This window comes from Anoplopoma fimbria, chromosome 21, assembly GCF_027596085.1.
Source record: "Anoplopoma fimbria isolate UVic2021 breed Golden Eagle Sablefish chromosome 21, Afim_UVic_2022, whole genome shotgun sequence".
Classification (NCBI taxonomy): Eukaryota; Metazoa; Chordata; class Actinopteri; order Perciformes; family Anoplopomatidae; genus Anoplopoma; species Anoplopoma fimbria.
Window position 1 is genome coordinate 12,936,678 of NC_072469.1, and position 23,376 is coordinate 12,960,053.

At 38.0% G+C, this 23,376-nt stretch overlaps 2 protein-coding genes across 5 annotated transcripts; one reads left to right on the forward strand and one right to left on the reverse strand.

The window, feature by feature from the left end:
• Positions 1-7,031: 7,031 nt before the first annotated feature.
• Positions 7,032-22,044, reverse strand: ift74 (intraflagellar transport 74). Of its 3 annotated transcripts, none has more exons than XM_054622874.1 (20): positions 21,897-22,044; positions 20,997-21,130; positions 20,063-20,204; positions 19,880-19,928; positions 19,608-19,706; positions 19,372-19,432; positions 18,885-18,944; positions 18,638-18,699; positions 12,780-12,918; positions 12,413-12,475; positions 11,081-11,224; positions 10,674-10,714; positions 10,154-10,233; positions 9,533-9,586; positions 8,975-9,072; positions 8,737-8,863; positions 8,399-8,562; positions 8,078-8,203; positions 7,638-7,698; positions 7,032-7,461 (listed from the first exon to the last, which is right to left on the reverse strand). In XM_054622874.1, exons 2-20 carry the CDS (start codon positions 21,123-21,125, stop codon positions 7,346-7,348), a joined length of 1,815 nt encoding a protein of 604 aa, XP_054478849.1. In that variant the 5' UTR covers positions 21,126-21,130; positions 21,897-22,044; the 3' UTR covers positions 7,032-7,345. The 3 variants fall into 3 exon arrangements, with proteins under 3 accessions (XP_054478849.1, XP_054478851.1, XP_054478850.1); XM_054622876.1 differs by lacking the exon at positions 21,897-22,044 and adding an exon at positions 21,682-21,770; XM_054622875.1 differs by lacking the exon at positions 21,897-22,044 and adding an exon at positions 21,286-21,366.
• Positions 13,549-17,918, forward strand: LOC129110701 (leucine-rich repeat-containing protein 19-like). 2 transcript variants are annotated; one of them, XM_054622877.1, is made up of 7 exons: positions 13,549-13,620; positions 14,685-14,795; positions 14,949-15,199; positions 15,511-15,622; positions 15,994-16,081; positions 16,764-16,949; positions 17,089-17,918. In XM_054622877.1, the coding sequence occupies exons 2-7, from the start codon at positions 14,694-14,696 to the stop codon at positions 17,379-17,381; spliced, it is 1,032 nt and encodes a 343-aa protein (XP_054478852.1). In that variant the 5' UTR covers positions 13,549-13,620; positions 14,685-14,693; the 3' UTR covers positions 17,382-17,918. The 2 variants fall into 2 exon arrangements, with proteins under 2 accessions (XP_054478852.1, XP_054478853.1); XM_054622878.1 differs by having other exon boundaries at positions 14,952-15,199.
• Positions 22,045-23,376: the final 1,332 nt, after the last annotated feature.

Genomic DNA, 23,376 nt, shown 5'->3' on the forward strand with positions numbered 1-23,376 from the left:
GGAGCAGACTGAGAGAGGTGGATTCATATGGTCATTGTTCTTCTGCTCCCTGACTGTGACATGGATGTTGTAGTTGAGACTAGTGGATGTGCTGTGTAGGAGCTGCAGCAGTGATCCATGTTCCTCCACTGACATTTCTGCTGAATCATTGACTGAGAGGAGGTTCCTTTGCACTCAGCTTATTTCTCTCAAGCATGGCTGTTGCATCTCTCCATGCACTTTCAATGGAAACAAATGAAAATCTGACTCCAGACTGACTGCCTTTGGTCATTCATATGACCTGACTGGATTTAACTTAATATTTTTCTCCTGCAGCTACAAACATTTGAAAGTACATTAAAGATGATCTACTGAATTATTTGTCACAGTAAAATAAAGCTTTGATTGGTAACACAGTTTCTGCCTGGGGGAATCAAACCTTCAATGAAATCCAAACTGTTTTTTCAATGCCTTTTTGGATCAAAAATCAAAGGAAACCACCTATTAAGACTATGAATCAAAACTAGACTTAGGAGGAGAAACCTGTGTCATTTAAATGTGGTTAGAAATAAGTTCACAGTTTGCCTCTCACTCTTTTTTTGCATATTTTTCCACAACTAAGGTTTGTAAAGGAGGGTTTCCAATCCAAAATGAAAAGGGATACTTTGACATTGTGGGAAATGTGTCCATTTGTGCCCCCATGAGCTGCAGACAATTATCTTATTGTCAGCTTAGCATAAGAGCTAACATCTTTAACACAGGTTCACTAATTACCATGTTGTTCCCATTTGTTTAATCTGTACACAAACAGAAATATGCTGGAAACTCTGCACTCATGTTCAGCAGGTTATTTCACTTCAAACCAAACATTTTAGTTTCTTACATTTCTTTTTGTGTATGAAACAAAGATGCAACATGTTAATTGTGAACTTAAGAGATAGCTAGTGGTTTTCTCTGCTTTGGATAACCATTCCCCGACACTATCTCTGCACTTAAGACACAGACATTATTTTGATATTGATATACTCACCTCACTCGCTGCTTGAAATTGAATATATTCCCTTCCTAGAATGTTGAAATATTCCTCATAACCCGGTTATTTTTACTAAAACATCCACTGTTTTCAGTTTTAAAAGTGAGCAGGAAGTCCGTCCTTTCTATAGTAGCAGTCAGACATAGATAGAGCTGGGCTTACAATGGGTTCAGACTTAACAACTGATTGTCATCTGCAAGCTTCTATTTTTGCTAACATACCATATCCAGCCCTGGATCACTGCTACGTGGGCAGACGGCTTACTGAGCTTTATCCTGTTTTGGGCAAGATTGTGTGACGTGTCTTATCGGCAACTTTGAGTCTCTTGGCTGCATACATCACCGCTTGTTTGAGTTTTTATAACGTGCGTGTTACTGTGCCTTCCAGTCCATTGGTGTCTAGACGGTGGATTATAAAAATGTGGGTTGTATTCATTCATTCACACACAACAGCAGTAGTCGCTGCAGGCAAACCTGGTGGAGAGCTACAGTCTACTGAGAGCATCTTCTAGTTCTATATGCATTTTCCCAAAAATTGCCCATGAAATAAGGAAAAGTAATCCAACATTATTTATTATGCATCATCATTTGTAATACTGTTTGTAGGTGCGGCGCTGTCCAGAGTACTGAATTCACAGATGAGCTCAATAGGCTGACGGACAGAAGAACATGACGTGTTCTGTTTCTTAGCCTGCTTGCTGTTCTGATCTCTCGTCTATGAATAGATGAACACTGACAAGGGCACCATTTCTTTTTCATTAGTTTTCATTTCACTTTATTAATGAAGCCAATTTATTTAATGAGTGACTACTCTCAGCACAGCCTGGTCATCTATTTCATATGATGTCATAGGGCACAGTCAACTTATTTATTCATTTGTTTATTGGCCTCTATATGAGCAGATTCGTTTTTATGCAGCTTCAACTATTCTGGAATATTTGCCACTAAAGTTTCAAAGCCCCAAAATAAGTTATCTGTGACAGCACACTTCTGTGTTTGTACAGATTACACAAATAAGATTTAACACCTTGATTAAAGAGCTTGAGACATGCTGGTGCCTTTAGACGGAGCCAAGTTAACTGATGATGATGATGATGTGGTAGTTTGAAGAGGTAGCTGCGCTTCGTCTGAAGCATAGTTTTTCCCCTATGCGATCCCATCGAACTCAAACAATGGGCCTCTTACAAAAGCGTTGTCATCTTTTTACTTCTAAACCTCTTCTTTCTCCTCTTTTTTTCTGTGAGGTTTGCTTCAATCACAAGTCTGCGCTGTCAAACCTCAATCACACTGATACATTACACAAAATATTACAATTTGATGTGTTTCCCCCTGTGGAGGAAGACGGGCTGTCTCTTTGCCACTGCTCTCGACCATGCATGCATTTCATTCGTACCAAAATTTTCTAAAATGCGAATGGAGGAACTGGGGTATGTGACAGGTTCTCTTAAATCATTGCTACATGTCATATAAATCTGTTTGTTTGGTTCTTACATTAGGCATATTTTTCCTTTATGACAACTGAGGATTTTGAGTTAATGTAACATCTGGTGGCCATAACAGGTACAACAGCTTCTGACATGCAGTGTTTAAAATCAACAGGGAAATACACATTACGTTGTGGCTTGTATGGCTCAAGTAATTTAAAAACAATTAATAAAAGAAAAAAACAGCATTGCAAGTATAATATGTGATAAAATGTCAATTCTGATGGAGGATGAATTTGCTACTTTTTTTTTTTCCTTAATAGAAATGTTGACCTGAGGGGGATGCTTAATATGGAAGCTCAATTCTTTCACTGAAAAAAAAGTCATTAATAAATACGTCATTATGACTCAGTAGCTCAAAATTCCAATATTCTATCTCATAATTATGATTTAGTTTGTCCTAATTATGACATGGTAGCTGATAATTACGACCTACTATCCATAAAAAAAATGATAATAAATTGAATGATAAACAACTTCGTGTTGAATTTTATTTTATTTTTTTTCTCCCTCCCTAAAGACAGAAATGGGCTTCCACAGGCTAAAGTTAATTAATAATTCATTCTGTGGGCACCAGGATTATCAAAAGCTTTCAATCTACTGTAATCTGACCTGTAGTTATTTCTTGCTATTACAAAAATGTAACTTAATTTATAGCAGCTCACACATCTTAAATGCAATTATTGCTAATCTTCTTATTTTGTTCTGTCAGATATATATATATATATATAAAGATATATATATATATAGGTGTCTCTCTCTTTTTATATAAAGATTAACAGACTGCCCTCCAGTGGATTCCCCTCATGGCACCAGACAGTGTTTGTACATTTTTGTGTTTGTATTTGTACAACAGCGAAGCCTGTTATGGCTCTTTGTTAGGATAATTTTGTTTCAGGTTTAATTATTGTTATATGTCAGTTTGGATCGTTGTGGTGATATTTCACTGTGAAAGAAGATGTGTAGTGCACACAGCTCTGTAGAGACACATCTTACCACAATCTGGTTTCTGGTCTCAAAAAGGAAACCAGTAGCAGGTTTTAGAATTTATTTTGGTCTCGGGCTGTTTGATATTGTAAATGCATAGCACAATATTAGAGAAGGTATTCTGTTTAATCATGTCAAACTATGCAACAGGTACTGAAACTGTAAAAGCATCTTAACCTTTTATCCTCTCCTTGTTAACTTCTTCTCCTTTTCATTTGCTCTTTCAACAGAAGATACTGTTCTACATTATGAAATATGTAAATAAACTTCAATTCTGATAACTTCTGAAATTTGTTTTCATACCCCAGTATTATTGTATTAAGAATAAGTAGAAGTTGTTTTCTATACTGTAGGTGCCTTTCCATCCACCTGTTGTAATGCACATTCTCTATTTGTGCATTAAAAACTGGAAACTGTGAAATACAGAAAAAAATATAGCAAAAAGAGTTATGTCTGGCAAAGGTGGAAGAGTTGGTGTATTGATAAAAACAAAATGCAATGGAAACAGACAGGGCAAATATTCATACACAATAACACATAGAACAAACAGAAATGTCATATTTACATGTTTTTTCCCCCCCAAAAAAATCAAATGGAAAAGTCATAGTATAGACTGTCGAAAAACAGTCAGAAAAAAGTCATTTTATAGTATGTCCAAAAACATCATAGAATATATTGTGTATATTGTCCAAACAATTAAAAAGTATAGACAGTATAGTATGTTGATGAAAGTCATTGTATAGTTTGTCCATACATTTTTTGTAAATGACAGTACAGTATTTTGAGACAAAGTCATAAAAAGGTTGTAGTGTAGTATGTCAAAAAAATATTGTTTAGAATGTTAAAAAAGTGGTAATAAAGTCATAGTATATTATGTCAACAAAAATTGATATGTAAGTAATGGTATAGTATGACAAATAAAGTCATAATATAATATGTTGAAAAGTCAGCGTAAAAGTCAAAGTTAAGTGTGGCAAAAAAGTCATAAAAAGTAATTGTATAGTATGTCGAAAACAGTCATAGTACAGCATGTCTAATAAAGTCAAAGTGTAGCATAGTAAGTCGCCAAAAGTCATAAAAACCAAATAGTATAGTATGTGGTAAAAAGTCATAGTATATCATGTCAAAAAAGTCTTAAAAAAGTCATAGCATAGTGTGTCGAAAAAAGTTATAAAAAAGTCATAGTATAGCATGTCCAAAAAAAGTCATACAAAAGTCACAGTATAGTATGTTGAAAAAAGTCAACGTATAGTATTTCGTAAAAAGCCATAGTAATGTATCTCCAAAAAAGTCATAAAAAAGTGATAATATTGTATGTTGAAAAAAATCATAGCATTGTATGCCCAAAAAAAGTTATGAAAAAGTCCTCGTAAAGAATGTTGGAAAAACTCATTAATAAGACTATAGTATAGTTTGTTGAGAAAAGTCATAAAAAAGTCATAATATAGCATGTCGCAAAAAGTCATAAAAAAGTCATAGTATAGTATGTTGCAAAAGGTTTTAGTATAGTATGTCGAAAAAAAAGTCATAAAAAAGTCAGTTTGGTATGTTGAAAAAGTCTTAAAAAAGTCATAGTATAGTATGTTGAAAACGTCATTGTATTGTATATCGATTAAAGTCCTAAAAAAGTCATAGTATAGTATGTCGAAAAAGATCATAAAAAAGTCGGAGTATATAGTATGTCGAAAAAAGTTATTATAAAGTGATAGTATAGCATGTCGCAAAAAGTCATAAAAAAGTCGGAGTATAGTATATCGTTAAAAGTAAAAGTCATAGTAGTATATCAAAATAAGTCTTAAAAAAGTCATACAAAATTAATAGTTTAGTCTAAAAATGGTCATAGTATAATATGCTGTATAAAAGCATATGTTGAAAAAAGTCATAGTATAGTATGTCAAAAAGTAATCTTATATTACGTTTATGTTACGAAGCATATTATGTCATAAATAAATTATAATATAGAACGTCATAAAAATCATAGTATAGTGTGTCAAAAAAGTCATTAAAAAGTTATAATATACTATGTCACAAATGGTCATTAAAAGCAATTGTATTGTATGCAGAAATAAGTGTTAAAAAACATAACATACTATGTCATAAAAGGTCAAAGTATAGTATGTCAAAAAAAATTATATAAACTCATAGTATCGTATGTAATTAAAAGTCATACAATAGTATGTCATAAAAAGTAATTACATCGTAAATCATAGTCATAAATGTCATAGTACAGTATGTCAAAAGTCTAGTATAGGATGTCAAAGAGCCATAGTATAGTATAGTATTTTAAACAAAGTGAAAATAGTCTTAGTAAGGTAGGTTCATTTTTAAGTATTTAATAAAAATGTAATGTCCTTAGCAGTAGATGACGGAGCTCCTTTCAAGTATTTTGGACCATTTTCGAGTCAAGTCTAAAATCTTTCAGACATGACTTAAAGCATTCCTGTTTGATGAACCCACACACAATTTAATATTTTGTCGTAAAAATTTGTACAATGATTTTTTCGTTTAAGCTTTTTAAACGCTCCTGCACTAACAACAGCAGGAACTGAATTTAAAACCTTCGCAAGTTACACTCAAAAGTAAATTTTTCTGTGAAACCAATTTCTTCCTCCATATCTAATTAACTAACGATTAAACTCGTCATAATGTAATCACCTTGATATAAGTACTGATCACCAAACAACCCTTTAAATATGCTCCTCCGTCATAGAAGCCACGCTTCTGCAGTTGGCTAAGATAAAACATGACGGTATATTGTAACACTGAATCTGCCATGTGACTCCTGATGCTTCCTGTTGGATGAGGTGTTCCTGGACGCACCAGACCCTCCTCACGGTATAAGAAACCATCAGAGAAGGAAGCAGTTGCTGGACAGGTGTCATACTTCAGTAAGAAGCGATGGTCTGAAGACAGGACTTCAGCCAGCAGGAAAATGTCTGTATCCAGAGGAAGACCAAGGTGATCTGAGATCACCTTGTACGTTATTTATGTGCATTATGTGTACCCAAGTTATATTTCCATGTCACTCATTACATATAAAGTGCTTTTTTTTAAGGACGATTTCGGTCATTTTTTTAATTAAATTGTCCGAGGGTGTTGATATAACATATTCTTTCACAAAGGCTTCATGTAATTACACAGTTTTTGAACAGGTGATAGTAAAAACCTACTTTGATTTCATGCATGTCGAAGGGTCAAAACACCTGTCCGTTTAACATACTGACTATGAACAAAGACCGAAAACACCAGCCAAACAGAGCAGACAAACAATGTAGACAATAACAGCAAAACACAAACCCATCACAGTATAATCTGGTAATGTGTGTCTGTCTGTATGTCCTTCACTTATTTTAAGAACTGTTCATCAGATCTACCTCACACTTGCCTGGGGACTCAAGGACATGCAGTGTGGAAGATGGACAGGTTCAATATTAATTAACTTTAATCCACAGCGGGGGGCGGGGCTTCAGGGCTTTGGAGGCTCACGTTACAAACTGCAGAAGTTTAATTGAAAATTTCTCAAAACTCCTTTATTAAAATAACTGGAGCACTTTAAAGATACGTTCACAGAAACCCACAGTAGTGACATGGATTACAGCAAAATGTCCTACACATTTAAATACAAAATATAGTAGATAAATACTTTCAACTTTAACTACAAAGACATATTTAGGTATTTTCGAACAGTAAGCAGTTACAGTCTAATGGACAGTGCCACTTTCATCAAAAGCTGAAAAAGTTTATTAAGTGAATATTTAACTGTCTCGAGAATAACCACTTTATCATGATGTTAACTGAAATGTGTCTTCAGACTGCAGACGTTTTAAATATAACCTTTTTTTCTCCTGTTTGTTGATGTGTGTTTAACCCCTGTTGTTCTGCAAGAAGTCTATCAGACACTTGTTGTACTCGGCCACTTGTTGGGAGACGTTCTTGGCGACGGAGGCGTAGTCACTCTCCTGAGATTTAGAGGCGATGACTGATCCGGCAGTTAAGGAAAACCAATCACTGCTGTGACCAACAGGTGGCTTTCACAGGGACACATCACATATCAGAACTGTTATCTTTGGAAGTGATGAGTTTTCGGCACTTTAACAAGACAAAAACATTAAGTTAAAAAAATAAAAGATAAAGACGCAGATTTCAGAAGGATACACTCTTTCATTACAAAGTTGTTCTGCTCCAAGTGTTGCCATTTCCTCTCAAGGTTAGCCAGCTAAAACAAAAAGCACACAACCAGACACACAAGATGAGTTCATAACAAGATAAAATGATTTAATTGCCTTGCTCAAGAGCACTTCAACTGGGGGTACAGAAGAGGGGGTGATAGCTATTTTTTCCTGCTATACTGAACCATTTCTGTCACCATTACCTTTCACCCCCTTATGTTCAGTTAAACACAATTTAGTGTCAAAATGCTAATTGGATCATTATCTAATGTACACTATGTATAGACTGTGACTGCAGATGACCAGAAAATGAGACAATACAGACACAAGACAGTTCTGTCAGTTTTTCCTAAATTTTCCAGGAGCATTTGAAACACTCTGCTGATATGTTTATGTTTTTCTAACCAAAGTGTAAAATGCTCTGACCTGAGCGTGAGTCTCGTTTTCTTGCAGCGTGGTCTTCAGAGCTTCATATTTCTGGTTCAGTTCCTCCAACAGCTGTCTGAATGAATCCCGCCGCTGAGTCAGCGATACGCGGTCCTCCTGCAGTCTCTGCACCGGAGCAACATACATTTGGTTAGCCTACTGTTTAGCTGTCTCAAGCAAAACAGAATATTATAACTAGTTTAGAGTTCTGTGGTAAATGTATCAAGATCAAAACTGGTATCTGTAAACTATAAATAAATACACATGTAGCACATAGCTGCACAAACCAACCACTTTCTCAATTTCTGCTACTCTCGTTACCTTTTTCTTCTCCTCAGCTGTGTGCCTCAGGGTGTCCAGGTCTCGGTAGGTGACCAGCTCAGACTCCATGGTTGTGACGCGCTCCTTCAGGGTGCTGAGCTCACCCGTGATCTTCCCCTCCAGCTGCTGCACCTTCTCCAGGTCCTGCTGCAGACGCTGGGACTCTGGGTGGTGGTGGATGTGAGGTTCACTTAAGTGGGTATATTTCACTGGGGCAAAATGTGTTTTTGTGTGTGTGTGTGTGTGTGTGTGTGTGTGTGTGTGTGTGTGTGTGTGTGTGTGTGTGTGTGTGTGTGTGTGTGTGTGTGTGTGTGTGTGTGTGTGTGTGTGTCACTTACCAGATGTCAGTCCTCTGGCAGTGCTCTCTGATTGGACCACCTCTGTCTCCTTACTGACCAGCACCTCCTGCATGTTCCTCAGCTCACTGGCTGTCACTGTATCCACCTGATGTAGCCGCAACATGTTCTACAAACACACACATAGATAGACACACTTAGTCTTCTCTTTGTCTCCTTACTATCATTTCCACTTCTTTCCTTTCCTCCCCCTACTCCACCTCCCCCCCTTCTTCCTCACTCTGCTGCAGTGTTCCAGGAGTGAGACGATGTTCTCCTGACTCTGGTTCATCTTGTCCTGCTCCTGAGCCCTGGACTCCTCAAATGACTCCAGGTACCCTGGAACAAAAGGAAGGAATGAAGGAAGTTATTACTACTAGCTGCCATGTGATCATATTTGAACCAATAATCTGGTCATGCAGATATATTGGTCTTTTATGTCAGGATATATCATGATTTAAAAGGATGCCAACTGCACCACCTGGTGGTAATTTCCAAAACGGCATGGCAAAGTGTGTTCTTCCATATTATATGAACTAAATATACAGTATATATAACCTATAATAATATACTGTCATTGCTTTGCTATTAGAGTATATCCTCAATATTCATGAATGTTTCTAGACTACTTTCCTTACCCAGGGTCTGCTAAATATAAGAAAGCATCAATAGTCAAACCCACAATAGTGACACCTAATTCATATCAGATAGAGTAAATAATGCTGTGATTTTTGATATTGTCACTATGATCAAAGTCTACTCAGGTTTACTCAGTTAAATTGTCAAATGTTCAACTTACGGTCAATTTCCTCCTCTTTCCTCTTCAGCTCTTTGTATTTCTGCTGACACTCCCCTTATGGACAGATACAAAAACTGTTATACATAGTTTAGCAAGACATAATATAATTATTCAATAAAATTATCAAATGAATATTTTATCTGGTAGCACTGTCATATACTTTGTGTGTACATTTGGTAATATTTCCAAGTAAAGACGCAACTAATCAATTATTTGAATGAGAATAAATTAATCTTCAACAATTTTGATAATTGAGCAATATTTTAAAAGGGACACATTGTGTCCTTTTAAAAATCATTTTGAAAGAAAAAAATCCAAATGTAAATGATACATATTCGCTGGTATGTCTTCATCTTTGTGTATTGGACCGTTGGTCGGACAGAAAAAGTCAGATCAAAGAAGTCATCTGTGGCTTTGGTAAATTTTGATCAGCATTTTTCTACCAACCCATTCATTTAGAAACGATCAGCAGATTTATGGCTAATGGAAATGATAGTTAGTGTCGTCCTTCCATATGTTAAAAAGAAAATAGTTTATAAAATTCCACTATAAGATTACATATATTTTAGAGGGAGTTTTCCAAAAGCATATATCATGGAGAAAACATTTGTCCAGTGTTACCCTGAGCTTCCTCTGAGTCCTGCTCCAGCTGCCGGATCTCCTCTGTGATTTGTCCCATCCTGTCCCTGATCTCTGTAAGCCTGAACACAAACACACACACAGACACAAAACGCACACACATCATTACACCGAAGCAAAACAGGCTTTAAATTTATTATTGTGAGGTCAAAGGTTGCAGGGTGAGTGACAAAAAACATTTATATTTATATATATGCTATCTTCAGGTTTCTTCAACAGGTTTCATGAATATGAAACTCTTTGTTGTTCAGTTGTTCTACATCTAACTTCCAAGTGGATCATGTTAAGAGAGCCAACCACTTGTTGTTTTAAGAACTACAAAATCATGTAAAAAGAAAATAATAATAATTTGACTTAATTCCAGTAATTTAAAGAACTCAGAGTTTAATGCTTGTATTTCTTATTCAAGTAATGAGTTTATCTTAATAGAATTTTAAAAAGAAAATGGAACCCAACAATGCAAAAAAACAAAGAGTTGTGGTGTGACAACAACGGTACATACTGTCTCTCCATACTGGCGATTTCCTGGTTGTCTTCCTTCACCTGGAAAACAGAACAGCAGCTTAAATCGTTTCTTTACAAACCACAACTCTTGCAGTCAGTGCACTGCCTGTTCCTGTCATCCTCTATTGGCCGTCTGTCCAGATTAAATAATTAGTTATAATATAATAATAATCTGATTGTGTTGTTTGGCTCACTTTTTATTTTATCGTAGTTATGTTGAGTTTATATTCATTTTTTTTCTGGTTTCTGCAGCTTTTAACCACATCAAAGTGGCAAGATTAAATTAAGACTTTTTGTCAAACCAAAATAAGTAGATTTTTTTTCTTCTAATGGATGCAGTTTATATCAATCTAATAAAACATTGTTGCTGCATGTGAAGCATAGTTGCTGCTAGTTGAAGCGAACCTGTTTGAATAACTGCTCCCTCTCCTCCTGTGGGGAGCCCAGGCTCTTGTGCTCAGCCTCCATGGCGTCACGTTTCGCCTCCAGCACCGATAGAGTCTCGTGAAGCCGAACCACCTCCTGCTTTATGTGTGAGTGGGCCAGCTCCTGCACATAGGAGAATGAAAGGTAGGATTATTTACACTCCTGCTACTGCTGATGGTACATGATAAGTGGACTGCACTTATATAGCACCCCTTCTGCAGTTCTTGGAAAGTCCAAGCAGTGTGTAGAATATAGTGGCATCGAGTGGTGAGGATGCAGATTGCAACCAATGGAATACATTTTGGGATTTTTAACTGGTTATGAAACATTCACAATTCAATGCAGATGTCTCTTCATGACCTACATAAATAATTGAGACCATCAGCTATTTAAAGGCACAGCAAAATGCCTCAGAGTTGCTGTGTGATGGGATGCACTACCAACATCAAAGGGCAAAGAACGCAGAACTAAGTTTTTATAAGCTGCCAAACAAAAAACATGAGCCTTTAAGACAACAACATTGAGGAATCAGCAGGAAGAATGGGAACATTGTGGATCCTGACTCTCAGTATGCCTACCTACCAGTACAAGTAGGCATTTTGTCCAAATGTATGTTTTAGGCTAACTATGTATCTGTTAACGGAGCTAACATCTTCACCAGTGTGCAACTTGTGTTGTGTCAATGTGGATAACTCAGAAAGCTATGCAGAATTATGTTTGCAAGTGCCTAAACTAACTACAATAACTTGCTTACACATAGCTAACATCAGCTCTCTAACAGCTACCTCTTTCCCATCATGATAAAATAAAATAATCCTTTGACATGCTGATATTCAACATGTTTAGCTAGCTACGGGCATTTTGTTAGTGTTCCAGCCCCTGGTTGAATATAGTTGCGCCGATTACTCCGTTCACCCTTCCCTACGGTGGCCTTTAGGTGATTTCTAAAAGAGAAAGGCTCTCTCTATAGCCAGTGTCTATGTAGATATGAAGGGCTCATTCTAAGGCAACGAAAACTCAATGATTCTTAGTTTTAGATGATTATACACTAATGAAACATAGTTAGAAACATTGTATTCAGTTTCTGCCAATAGATCGCCCCAAATCCCACACACTGCTCCTTTATATCTTTTAATTAAGGTTTACTTAAAGAAAGGCCAATGGCCTTAAAACGTCTCTATTTTTTGGTGATGAACAACATTTTCGTGGTATTAAGAATGTCTTTAAATGTTTTAAATTTAGTTGGTTAACCACGTGGAAACCCTTCCCTCATTCCATACATTAACCTATCATCTTTTTAATCCAACTCACAGCGTCGTAGTCCTCCTTCCTGGTTATCAGAATGTCCAGCTCCTCCTGGAGAACAGTTAGCTCCTACAAAACAAAACCAAAAAAGAGGCAAGGAGAAGACGACGAAAGGAGATTAGGAGATGAAGAACCATGGAAACATTATATTCCTTATAGAATAACGCTTGTACTAACACAAGCGCTTTGATGCATGAAACAAACCCCGAAAACAACAAGTCAAACTGAGAGCAGAGTGAAGTGCCCTCTAAACCCAGTTTAATACTACAATAGAGTTGCCATGGCAGTATCGTGAAAACATTACACTGATACTTAATTCATATGAGGGGAAGAGCAGTATCACAACAATATTAGGCTAAAACTACATTAATACCTGTAGCAGTTCCTCATTGGCTGTTGTCATGGTGAAATACTTCTCTTGCTTTGCGGCTGGCATCGCCTGGACAACCTCATCAGCCACGCGCCTTTCCCTCCTGATCTCTTCCTCGATCGCCCGGATGGCCTCCTCTCTTCTGCAAAACAAACAGGGTGGAATAGTTTTTAGTTTTCTTTAGACAATAGCATGGGGGGGGGGGGGGGGGGTTCCAAGGCCACATTTAAGCCCAGAGCAGGTAAACGTAAGAATAAAGAACAGATGAGATAAAGAAAGGATGCAGAGGAAAAAGGGTGGTAGAGATGACAGATGGAGATAAATGTATAAATAATATATCACTGCTTCCTTTCTGTTGTCGTCATATCTTTCTCCTTTACCTTCTTGTCCGTCTCACTACCTTTCCTTAAATCCCTCTTGCATTCCATCAAATTACACCCCAATCTCTCTCCTCCTCTTACAACTTTCCTTCTCTCTTCTCTAACATTATTCAAACCCCCTTTAAATCCTTCTCCTATGCTATCTTTACTCTGTTCCTTCAACCTTCAATAACTTTTACATTTTTAAAATACTTTAATCGTCAATAGCGAATAATCCTGATCATTAATTTGCTGTATTATCTAAATTTGTCGATGTCCAACAAGGCTTGAATATACTTCTTACCAAAGTAAGAAAGTAAGGAGGAAAGGAGGCGGGACTTCATCCAATATATAAATGTTTAGTTAGCAGAAACAATGCCTGTCAGCATAAAAGTTTTACAACAGGGAACAAAGTTCATTTGCTCGGCTGGCTGCATCACAGTGACAGGTGAGATAAGTTCATCTACCTGCCCCTGGAAGTACAGGTAAGTGTCTTTGGTTGTTTTTCAGTACTATAGAATAGTTACAGAACAACTTGGATCTTGAGATGAAAAAACATTGTGAGATGAAAAATATAACATTAAAAAACAACAATGAGGACAGTGATAGATGTTGTACTGTATGCAGGTTAAAGGTTATTCAGCTGACACATATAACAGGTGTGCTTGTTCTTCACTGAATTTCCGTTTCAAGAACTTCAAGGTGTTTGCTTTCTCCAAAAGGTATCTGGAACATAAGAGACTCCAGTGACGCTGTATCGACTTAATTGTATCACTGAGTTCTCTTTTTTAGTCTCTTTTTTTAGTCATCAGAGATTTTATATATGCTGTTACATGTTTACAAGTGGTAATGAAAACCTCAGGTCCAGGTCATAGTTTGAGGTGTTGAAATAGTTCTGTGCAACGTCCAGTCTCAGTCATCCAAGTTTACTTGAGAATTTTTATACTTATGTGAATGTACAGTCTACAATTTCTTCAAAAGTATGTCATTCTCAAAAGATGTATTGAAAGAGCACTTTAAAAATGGAACTAACATTATCAACAGAATGTGAAGCGCTTACAATGATAATGTTATGTCAAAGACGTCTATGTATTGTGTTGCAGAGATATAATTAGCATGCTAACCAGCTAGCTCCGACCCATCCAGTTTTGTTATACAGCTTGTATCTTGAGAAGGGAAATGCGGACCCCTATTTGTTTGGAGCAGGTGGCTACATGTTACACATTGCACCTTTAATGTGGCCACGTGTTTACAATGATAGTTCTCACATTAAACCTATGAAACAGACTTGAATTCGATGGTGTAACTAAAAGTAAGGTATTACCCATAAAGCTGCACTGCAGTGATCATGTAGGCAAACCCAACGTCTGCAAAAGTTGCTTTTAATGTATATAGGCTGCTGGTCAGAAGCTATGTCAGTGTACAGCAGGGAAAAAAAGAATATTGTTTGGGAAAACAGACTGAATCGCCCAGTATTCCAGGTAAAACAGAGGGGAGACTATTTTCCATATAAAATATTGATTACCCAGAGTGTTTTCTGTTTTTTTAGGGTGGGATAATGGAGTGGTGGAGTCAACCTCTTCTACTGCTGTGGTTGACTTCAGTGGTAGCAATGACTACACTGGGAAGTAATACTGAGGTTGTGAAAGAGGACGCACTGGTAGGAAATGTTCTACTCTTTCTATTTTATTTCTGTTAATCTAGCAGTGGAAATCATTTTTTTGTTGACACTCACCCAGAGCAATGATGGTTCATCTGTATGCATTCATTCGGATTATTCATCTGTTGTAATAACTGTCCATCCATCCATCAGCAGGTAAAGAACTTCACCAACAAGCTCCTGTGCGTCATTCCTAACAGTTGCAACAGTTCCTCTGTTACTAAACTGGTGATTGAGGGGAGCCTGATTACTCTGAATGAGACCGACAGACTAGCCCTGGCTAGTTATCCCAGACTGCTAGAACTCCACCTGGATGGTAACCTGGTGAGAAGTATACCAGCAAAGTACTTCTCTGTGGTACTGCACCTCAGGGTGCTGTCTCTGTCCAGGAACAGAATCAGCAGGTGAATAAAAGAGAAAATAGATGATAACTTTCATTTTACATATTAATTTAACACGTTTTAAATACACTGGAAAAGTTATTAGGATGTCAGTATGCAGGAAAGGCACCAATTTTGTTCCATTTTTTTCCAGTGCTACTATTGTCCCTTTTGATAAAACTTTTTACTGCTCTAGCAATTGAAATATTTGTTACTGATTAGCCAAGAGGATGACTGCATCAGTGGTATAAGTATGACTGTGACACCGTTTGTACTTCCAATGGTACAATAATTACTGCATTTACAACTGATGCCACTACTGTGTGTTACCACAGCCTGGACCCAGAGTCCTTCTCCGGGCTAGATGTCCTGACCGAACTGGACCTGTCCCACAACCTGCTGACAACTCTCCATACACAGCTATTCAGAGGGCTGACTAAACTGCAGGTAAACCCCCTGGGGATATTCTGGAGGATTCCCCAACATGTGCAAGGCTTTCAAAATGTATTATGAGCTAGTTTAAAAAAAGAAGAAGAAAAGGTAACTGTGTATTATCAGGCTAAAGCTGAATATTAGGGAGCCTGTTTACACAATATTGTGCAAATCAAAAATTAATGTCTAATTCGTCAATGTTTGAAATACAACCTTAGTAAAAACCTTTGTATTGTAGTTAATTATTGTCAATATTTAGTTATTAGTGGACCAAAGTTGTTCTATGCAAAATAGAAGAAACAAAACAAAGTGTCAACCTGGCCAAGCATTTGCCCCCTTCCAAGTAATTATTAGCCTGTTAAACTAACCCAGTCTGGTCTTATTAGGTGCTGAAACTACAAGGAAACCCCTGGAACTGCTCCTGTCCGCTGCTGGGCAGCATTGGAGAGGTCAAAGCATTCGGAGTAACCTTTGGTAATCATTCATTTCAATTCAATTGAATTAATTTTGAATAGTGCAAAATCACAAATTTGCCTGAGAGGGCTTTACAATCTGTACAACATACGACATCCTCTGTCACAGGACTTTTGCATCGGAACAGATTAGTGTGTGTATGAAGGTTTCTAAACCCGAGTTAACCCTCTAAAATAAGGCAATAGACTACTTTCCCATTGCCACTAGACGAGTAACCTTTCAGATATTTTTTTCTGGTGTTTCACATTCGCTGTCACAATCGCACCAGCAAACAGGGTTAGTAAACAGTAGAAAGCAGCATGGAAGCCATAGATAATGTAATGATGTTGTGGCTGAGATGACAAACAGTTGCAGAAGTTATAACATTTCTGCAGGAAGAGTGGCGAAGAAATAGCGCGTTAACCCAGGTCCCATGTTTCCATCACTGCTGGTTGGAGGTGGAGCCGATGGATACCTTTAGTACTGCAGTCACTTGTCCCAGGAACAAATGCAAATTATAACAGTTTTCACTATAAACCATAGCCAGATGTTAGTGCGGTCCAGTGGTAAAGGGGCCATTGTGAATTTTACATCAAAGCGACCAAGGTGCTTATTCAAACATGAACAAATTCAAATTGCTGACAGATTATTCTAAATGGATGCATGTTAAAATGAATGACCTTTCATGTGTGTGGCTCTACAGGGGGAAAACAAATCACCTGTGCTTCTGGAAGAGATCTTTTGCAGGCTACAGCTATGTGTTACCCATCATCACCATCCATCTTCACTACAGCCCCACAGAAACCAGTCAAGTCTCAAGATTCTTGGGGCTCATCCACTACGCTGCAGACCACACTGACATCAAGCCAGAACCACAACATCAACAAAGGTACGACTAAGAGAGATGTGGCTTATTTGACCTATTTTCCTATTCTTTAACTTCTCTTCTATGTGGCTGTACAAATATAACATAACAAGCTTAACAGACTGGTCTCTCCTCCCTCTTTCCACCCTGCAAACCCAACTAGACCAGACACCCGTGCTCGGCAACACGTGGAAGTTCGTGGCAGGTGTTGCAGCCTTGGCGCTGACCACCTCCATGCTCATTGCGTGTGCCATAAAGGGGCCTTCCTTGTACAAGCTCTTCCACAACTACCGTCATCGCCGGCTGCGCCAGGAGGAGGAAGACGTTGTGACGACAGTCTTCTCTGAGACGGGGAGATACGTGAACCAACAGACATTCACCTTCAAACAAGAGAATGGGCAGATAGAGGAGGAGGATGGGTATTTTGAGGATCCATACATCAAGAGCGAAGAGTGAGATGGAGGAGACTTCAGCAGAACCACAAAGAGAAAAACAGCAGCTGGAATATGTCCAGGCTACATCACCCAAGGTGGATAACTTGACAAGTGAATAAAATCATTTAACTATGCATCATCATTCTAGGGGTTACTTAAACATTGTCCTGGCTCTGTGGCTCCTCCTCTAAGAGTTTTGTACTGTTTCTATTATAACTTTAACATTTGAGCTCTTTTCAACTAACAGGCCTCTCTTTCCAGCTGACAAATACATGTTACATTTAAGTACCACGAATACATTGACTTAAATATAGCACAGATGTAGGGCTTTGCATGGCAATTGTTTGAAGAGCTACCCATATACTTTCCTTTGCAAGTCTGCCCAAGATGAAATTTTTGGATTCTTGCCTCTGCTTCAGTAATTTTTTTAAAAGCTGCACTCAAAACCAATAAAAGATTAACACATAAATTGGTTGATTTGTGCTACATTCTAAAGATCAAATTGTTGTCCAACTGTAAAATGCAGCTAACATTTCCAAAATCGATCATTGATGACACCAATTGGTAAATAAAAAATATCTCACGAAACACGATAAGCCTATTTTTTGTCCATGTTTTCTTCTATTACCATTTATATTTTTAAGAATTAACATCGACTACGTTTACATGCCGAAATTATTTTTAGTTAATTATATTTAGATATTTTTAATAATATTATACAGAAAAAGTCAATTTCCCTATTAAGGTGTTTACATGGCTAATAAAGATGAATTTACTATAATAATAACAGAACGATTTTTTTTAAAGTTTTCCGCCAGTGGAGGACTTTTTCGACCGTGGGAACACGGACTCACTCTTTCATTCCTTCAACCACATTCTTCAAAAAGCCAACATATTTGGCTAGTTGGTTTGTGTACAATGCACAGAGCTAACCGGAAACAGGCAAGAGGCCGTGTTTCGAAAACTGCGGTAAAAACCCCTGTTGATATCCATATTCTGAATGTGCTGGGTACATGTCCAAAGAAAGCTATTCAAATCTAAATATTATCGCTATATCTCACATGACTCAACCATAAAAAGCTGCATTGAGAGGCTTAACTCGGTGCCTGTACACATAGTCAATGGATTGGGATTATTTTTGAGAAAACCAACATTAAATATAAATTTAAAAAGCATAATCCCCCAACATAAATCCTTACCCAGTGATCTCGAGCAAAGCAATTGTGTTGTTGAGAACACCCTGCAATAACTATAATTAAACATCCACCAAGTACTTACTCTCTCCTCTCAGTGAAGATGCTATCAATGCTTTCAGCCTCGCTGTCGTTGTGAGCCTTCAACTGGGAGGGCAGAGAGGAAGCAAAACAAAAGGAATGAACGGGCATTCTCATTATATTTAAAATAAGGAACAGTCTGTCTGCTATTTTAACCCCAAATCAGCCCACTGTATCACATCTTTGACTTGACTTCTTTTTAAGTGGGAGGTGTCAGAAAAGTTACCATATAGTTTACATGGTGTACTTACAATGTTGTAGTCATTGATCATTTCCTCCATCTCTGTGTTGGTGTTGAGCTTGTCCACCAGCTGGAAATACAAACAGAAAATGTTCAAACAATTGAGCTACATATCAGTGGGATTTGTCAAAATAGGGGTAGTACAGTCCATTGTAAACCTTTCAAGACTTTTCAGACACCTTGTATTATACCAGAAAATTTAAGTAAACAGCTAATATTCAAATGATGTTTTCTTGATCTAAATACACTGACTGTAAAACCATGATTAACCATTTGGGGGGCTCTTTCCAGCCTTTCATTTGTTTGAGCTAATCCATTGGTGTTTGCATTCTTTATATACACTTACCATACGTCAAAACTCCAGCTCAGATTGTTTTTTTACTTTAATTGGTTGCTTGTCATATCCAGGATGTAGGAGCCGAAGATTATTTCCCAGTGTCTACTCATTGAAAATAATCCTAGACACTGGCTAAGACTTCTAGTTTACAGCCATTTACCATGTTGTAGTCAGCAAGCTGGCCTTGAAAATCCTTAATCTCTAAAGCCAGGCCTTCGGCTCTAAAGGGAAAAAAAAAAACGGTTAGTTTGTCACCAAGTGTTTCTTCTTATATTTATGAATATTTGAGGGCTGTGGAATGCAGAAGATCTAAAAAAAAGAAAATACAAGAACCTGGTCTGTGAATGTATTACAAAGTGTACAGCGTCAGTATGAAGTTTTAAAAACACCACTCACCTCTTCTCGTAGGAGAGATAAACAGAATTCTCCTGGTTGTAGTTGTCAATCTCTTTGTGCAGTTTGCTGGTCTCTGTGGTTAACTCGTTGATCTTACTCCTAACAGCACAACGGGGAAAAAATGGTAAAATTGACCAGTGTGTTACAACAGGATGTTTAAGGAAAGGTTGCCCTGCTGGAAACACAAGTATAAAGTAATACCAATGAGCGCTTAACCTGTTTTACTCGACAATTTAGATGGTGATAGTAGAACTTATAGTAACATGTGTTACCTAAGAAGGCCCAAGTAGTAGGACTTATCCAGAATCTGTCTCTGAGGTCCTTGTAGGTGTGGAAGAAGGAAGGAGGTGTTGGAAAGAAAGAGAGGTGAGACTTAATATCTGTTGGTTCATAGTGGCTCAAAGTGTCCTGACATCTTTTCAAAGAAGTGCCAGCTGACGTCACTTCAGACTAACCTTTCATGCCAGTCTTCATGCCACTGAGCCCCTGTTGGGTCACAGGCCTGTCAGTCACTTTGATCTGTGCTGAGAGGACTCCAGGGATGGAGATCGGGATGCCGCCCCTCATACCGGGATGACCGCTTGTACCGGGAACCATCTGGATTAAAAATGAAATGAGACTTGGTTTACAAACTCATTTGAACAAAGCATTAGTGATCAAAGTTACAGCTGGTTAACAACACAACACCATCTTAAGTCAGTCCCATATACTGATTGTGTTGTAAGATGCTGAATTAGTAAATCAGAAGCAAATTACATACAGATCACAATTGCAAGCACAAACTTTCCTTGCACTAAAAGTAGTTTTCTTCCATTTCTCAAACAATGAGAAATGGAAGAAAGTGACCATGTAATCACCGGATACGGTTGGGTAACTTTATTTTTGATGCATGCTATAGAGTGAGGTCAAACAGAGACCAGAGAAAAAAAAAAGAGAAAAATGAAGCCGCTTGTATGTGGTCCGCAAATGTTAATGCTACCCACTATACATAAAAACAGTGTAAAACTTCGTCTTTATCAAGAGTTTGTAGGCAGTGATTTAGAACTTACCTAAGTTCAACTAAATAACTTTTTTTAAATCTCTTTTACAAAATTTTAAAATAAGTTATTTTAATTTAGATCCACCTTACTGAGACAGTATCTGTAGATATGAACATATTACACTGATTTAACCATGTTGAATGATTACATCTCTTGTTTGTGAACTCATCAACCTAAGATTTAAGAAATGGCCATTGAAGGAAAGGGCACTGAGTGATACTTTGGGGCTTTTGTACCTTTGCTATTCTAGTTAGTCTGGTGCTGTGACTTTAGCAAAGTACCCAATATACTCACAGTAAGGGCACTTGTATCTCAAAGCTGAAATGCATCCAAGCTGTAGTTGACTTACCCCAGTTGCGACACGGATAGCTGTAGGAGGAGGTCGGACGGCAGTTGGGGGTCTTCCAGCGCCAGGGACCACAGAACCACTGCGGCTCAATGGACGGCCGATACTGGAGGGAGGCCGCTGACTGGCCATGATGCCTGAAACCAGTATAACATGTAATATACAGTTAACAGTTAAAATAACAAGTAACGAATCAAATATATGTTGCTGATGGGTGGAAAGAAACCCATACACCCCAGTGGTGCTGCTACAGCGAAGTGCCTGTTAGTAATGTTTGCTTGGTGAGACTCACATGTTTCACACTGTGTGATGTTTGGCACGTGGAGCACAATCCTTCTCTTTGCATCTGAGGAGACTCCTCCACTTGTATGTGTGTGCCATTGTTTCTATGATAGGGGACTGTTGATTGTGGCAACACTCACCTGACACTGTGTGGGAAGCTATTTAAAATAAGCTTCACAATTAGCCACATAAAAAAACAAAACACCACTGATGCAAAATCAGAGGAGTTATAAAGTGATCCTATGAGGTTTGTGTGTTTGGAAAAAAGGTTGTTTTTAAGTACACCTACGTTGCTGCTCGTTAGCTTACAACACACATTTAAAGGACGAAAGCATAACAATAAAAGCCAATGCTGATTAAAAGATTTTCAGATAGTTTGTTGACCATGCAATTTAGATTTGTGTACCGTTACTGACGTCATATCGTTTCTGTAATGAATCACGGCGTTAGCGTTAGCTCTGTACTGTCACGGCAAAGTAGACGTTACCTGTAAACAATACTGTGACGTGAACCCATTTTGTTTACCCAACGCTAACCATCGCCACTTGTCAGAGCTGCTATCCCTTTAGCGTTAGCTCGTAGCCTCGGGTCAGCGTGAGTAAGCTAGCAAGTGTGTCGTACCTTGGACTGAACTCCTCCTTGGTCGTTTTCTTCGACAGCAGCTGTCTCTAAGTGTCCAACCGAAGCGGCTGTTTCGTTAGGTACTTTACTTGAGGACGGAAATGTCAACTAACGCTAAAAGTTCAAACGCTAGCTAGCTAGAAAGCCAGCAACCCGAGATGATGTTGACGTTACCCTGGTAACCGTCTTCTTCTCCTGACATAAGCAGGCTAGTAGCTGGTTGAAAAGTGTGCTGCCGCCCCCCACCGTCCGACAGTGGAACTACAGGCAGACCGCATTACGGGTTTCTGAGTTCTGCATATATGGATCGACTGAGGCTGTCTCTATGTTTGATTGATTCTGATATGTACATTATGATTGTGTAACATCCGTGTATAATAAACTGTAATTGTCTAGCGAACAATGTACAAGAGGTGTGTAAATCAATCCTTTGGTCAATATAATGGCAGGAAGTGTCCTGGCAGATGGCAATGAATGTGCTTTTAACCTTTGCAGAGGGCAGTGTATTCCAAAGAAAATGATAATTATAGTTTATCACCTTTGCAGAAGGGCTAAGGCGATTTCATTTTCTTTTTTTGGAGATAACCTCCCTTGGAAAACAACCTCACACTTTACACAGAGTCGTAAACTGCTCAAACTAAGATAGACATGTAAATTAAAGGTGGCACCGTTCTTAGGATAACATTAACCCCTTTCTTGTCTAGAAAACGGTAGATGCTGATTGTAATGTGTTGTATATAATATCCAAGCAGCTCATAAAAATCAGTTAAAGAGTTAAAAACGACAAGATGTTTACCAAAAAATGGAAATGCCAACGAAATAGCTCAAGAGTTTTATTTTTCTCTTTAGACTTTAGGATGCCGCTTCAGAAAGATTCTGATATGAAACCATGGTTACGGAAAGTTACGACTATTGCTGTTTCCGCTCTACCATGACAACATCACAGCATGTTATGTACAATTGTGGGTATTTATTTCATATTTTTACTCCCTGATATGAAAGTTTTTCAGGCTCTTGCCTTGCAAGATAAGAGGTAACTGTCGAATAATATACTTACACATTGAATATACACGCAGAATGAACAGAAATGGGTGATGAATGAACCAGGTGTGTCACAAAGTCTATGCTTGCATTCCTGATTCCATGGGTTTTTCAATGTTTCTGTGTAAATTTAATAAGCCAGTCTGAACACCCATGTTCCATTCTCTTTGTTTACCTTTTTTCCCCTCCTGGTTATCCTGTGTTTAACATCACACTGCCGTGAATTGTGGGTAAATTCCTGAGGCAAAGTCTGCAGCAATGGGTACTTAGTGTAAGTGTTCATAAAGGACTCAAAATGTCTGCAAAAGAGTCCTCAAACACTCAAGGATTTGACAGTGGGACAGAACTAAACCCCCAAGGACTTTGTGGCAATGTGCCTCACAGTCTGTGGGATTGGGCCCAAGTACAGAGTGCTGAAGGAATGAGTCCTAAAACATGG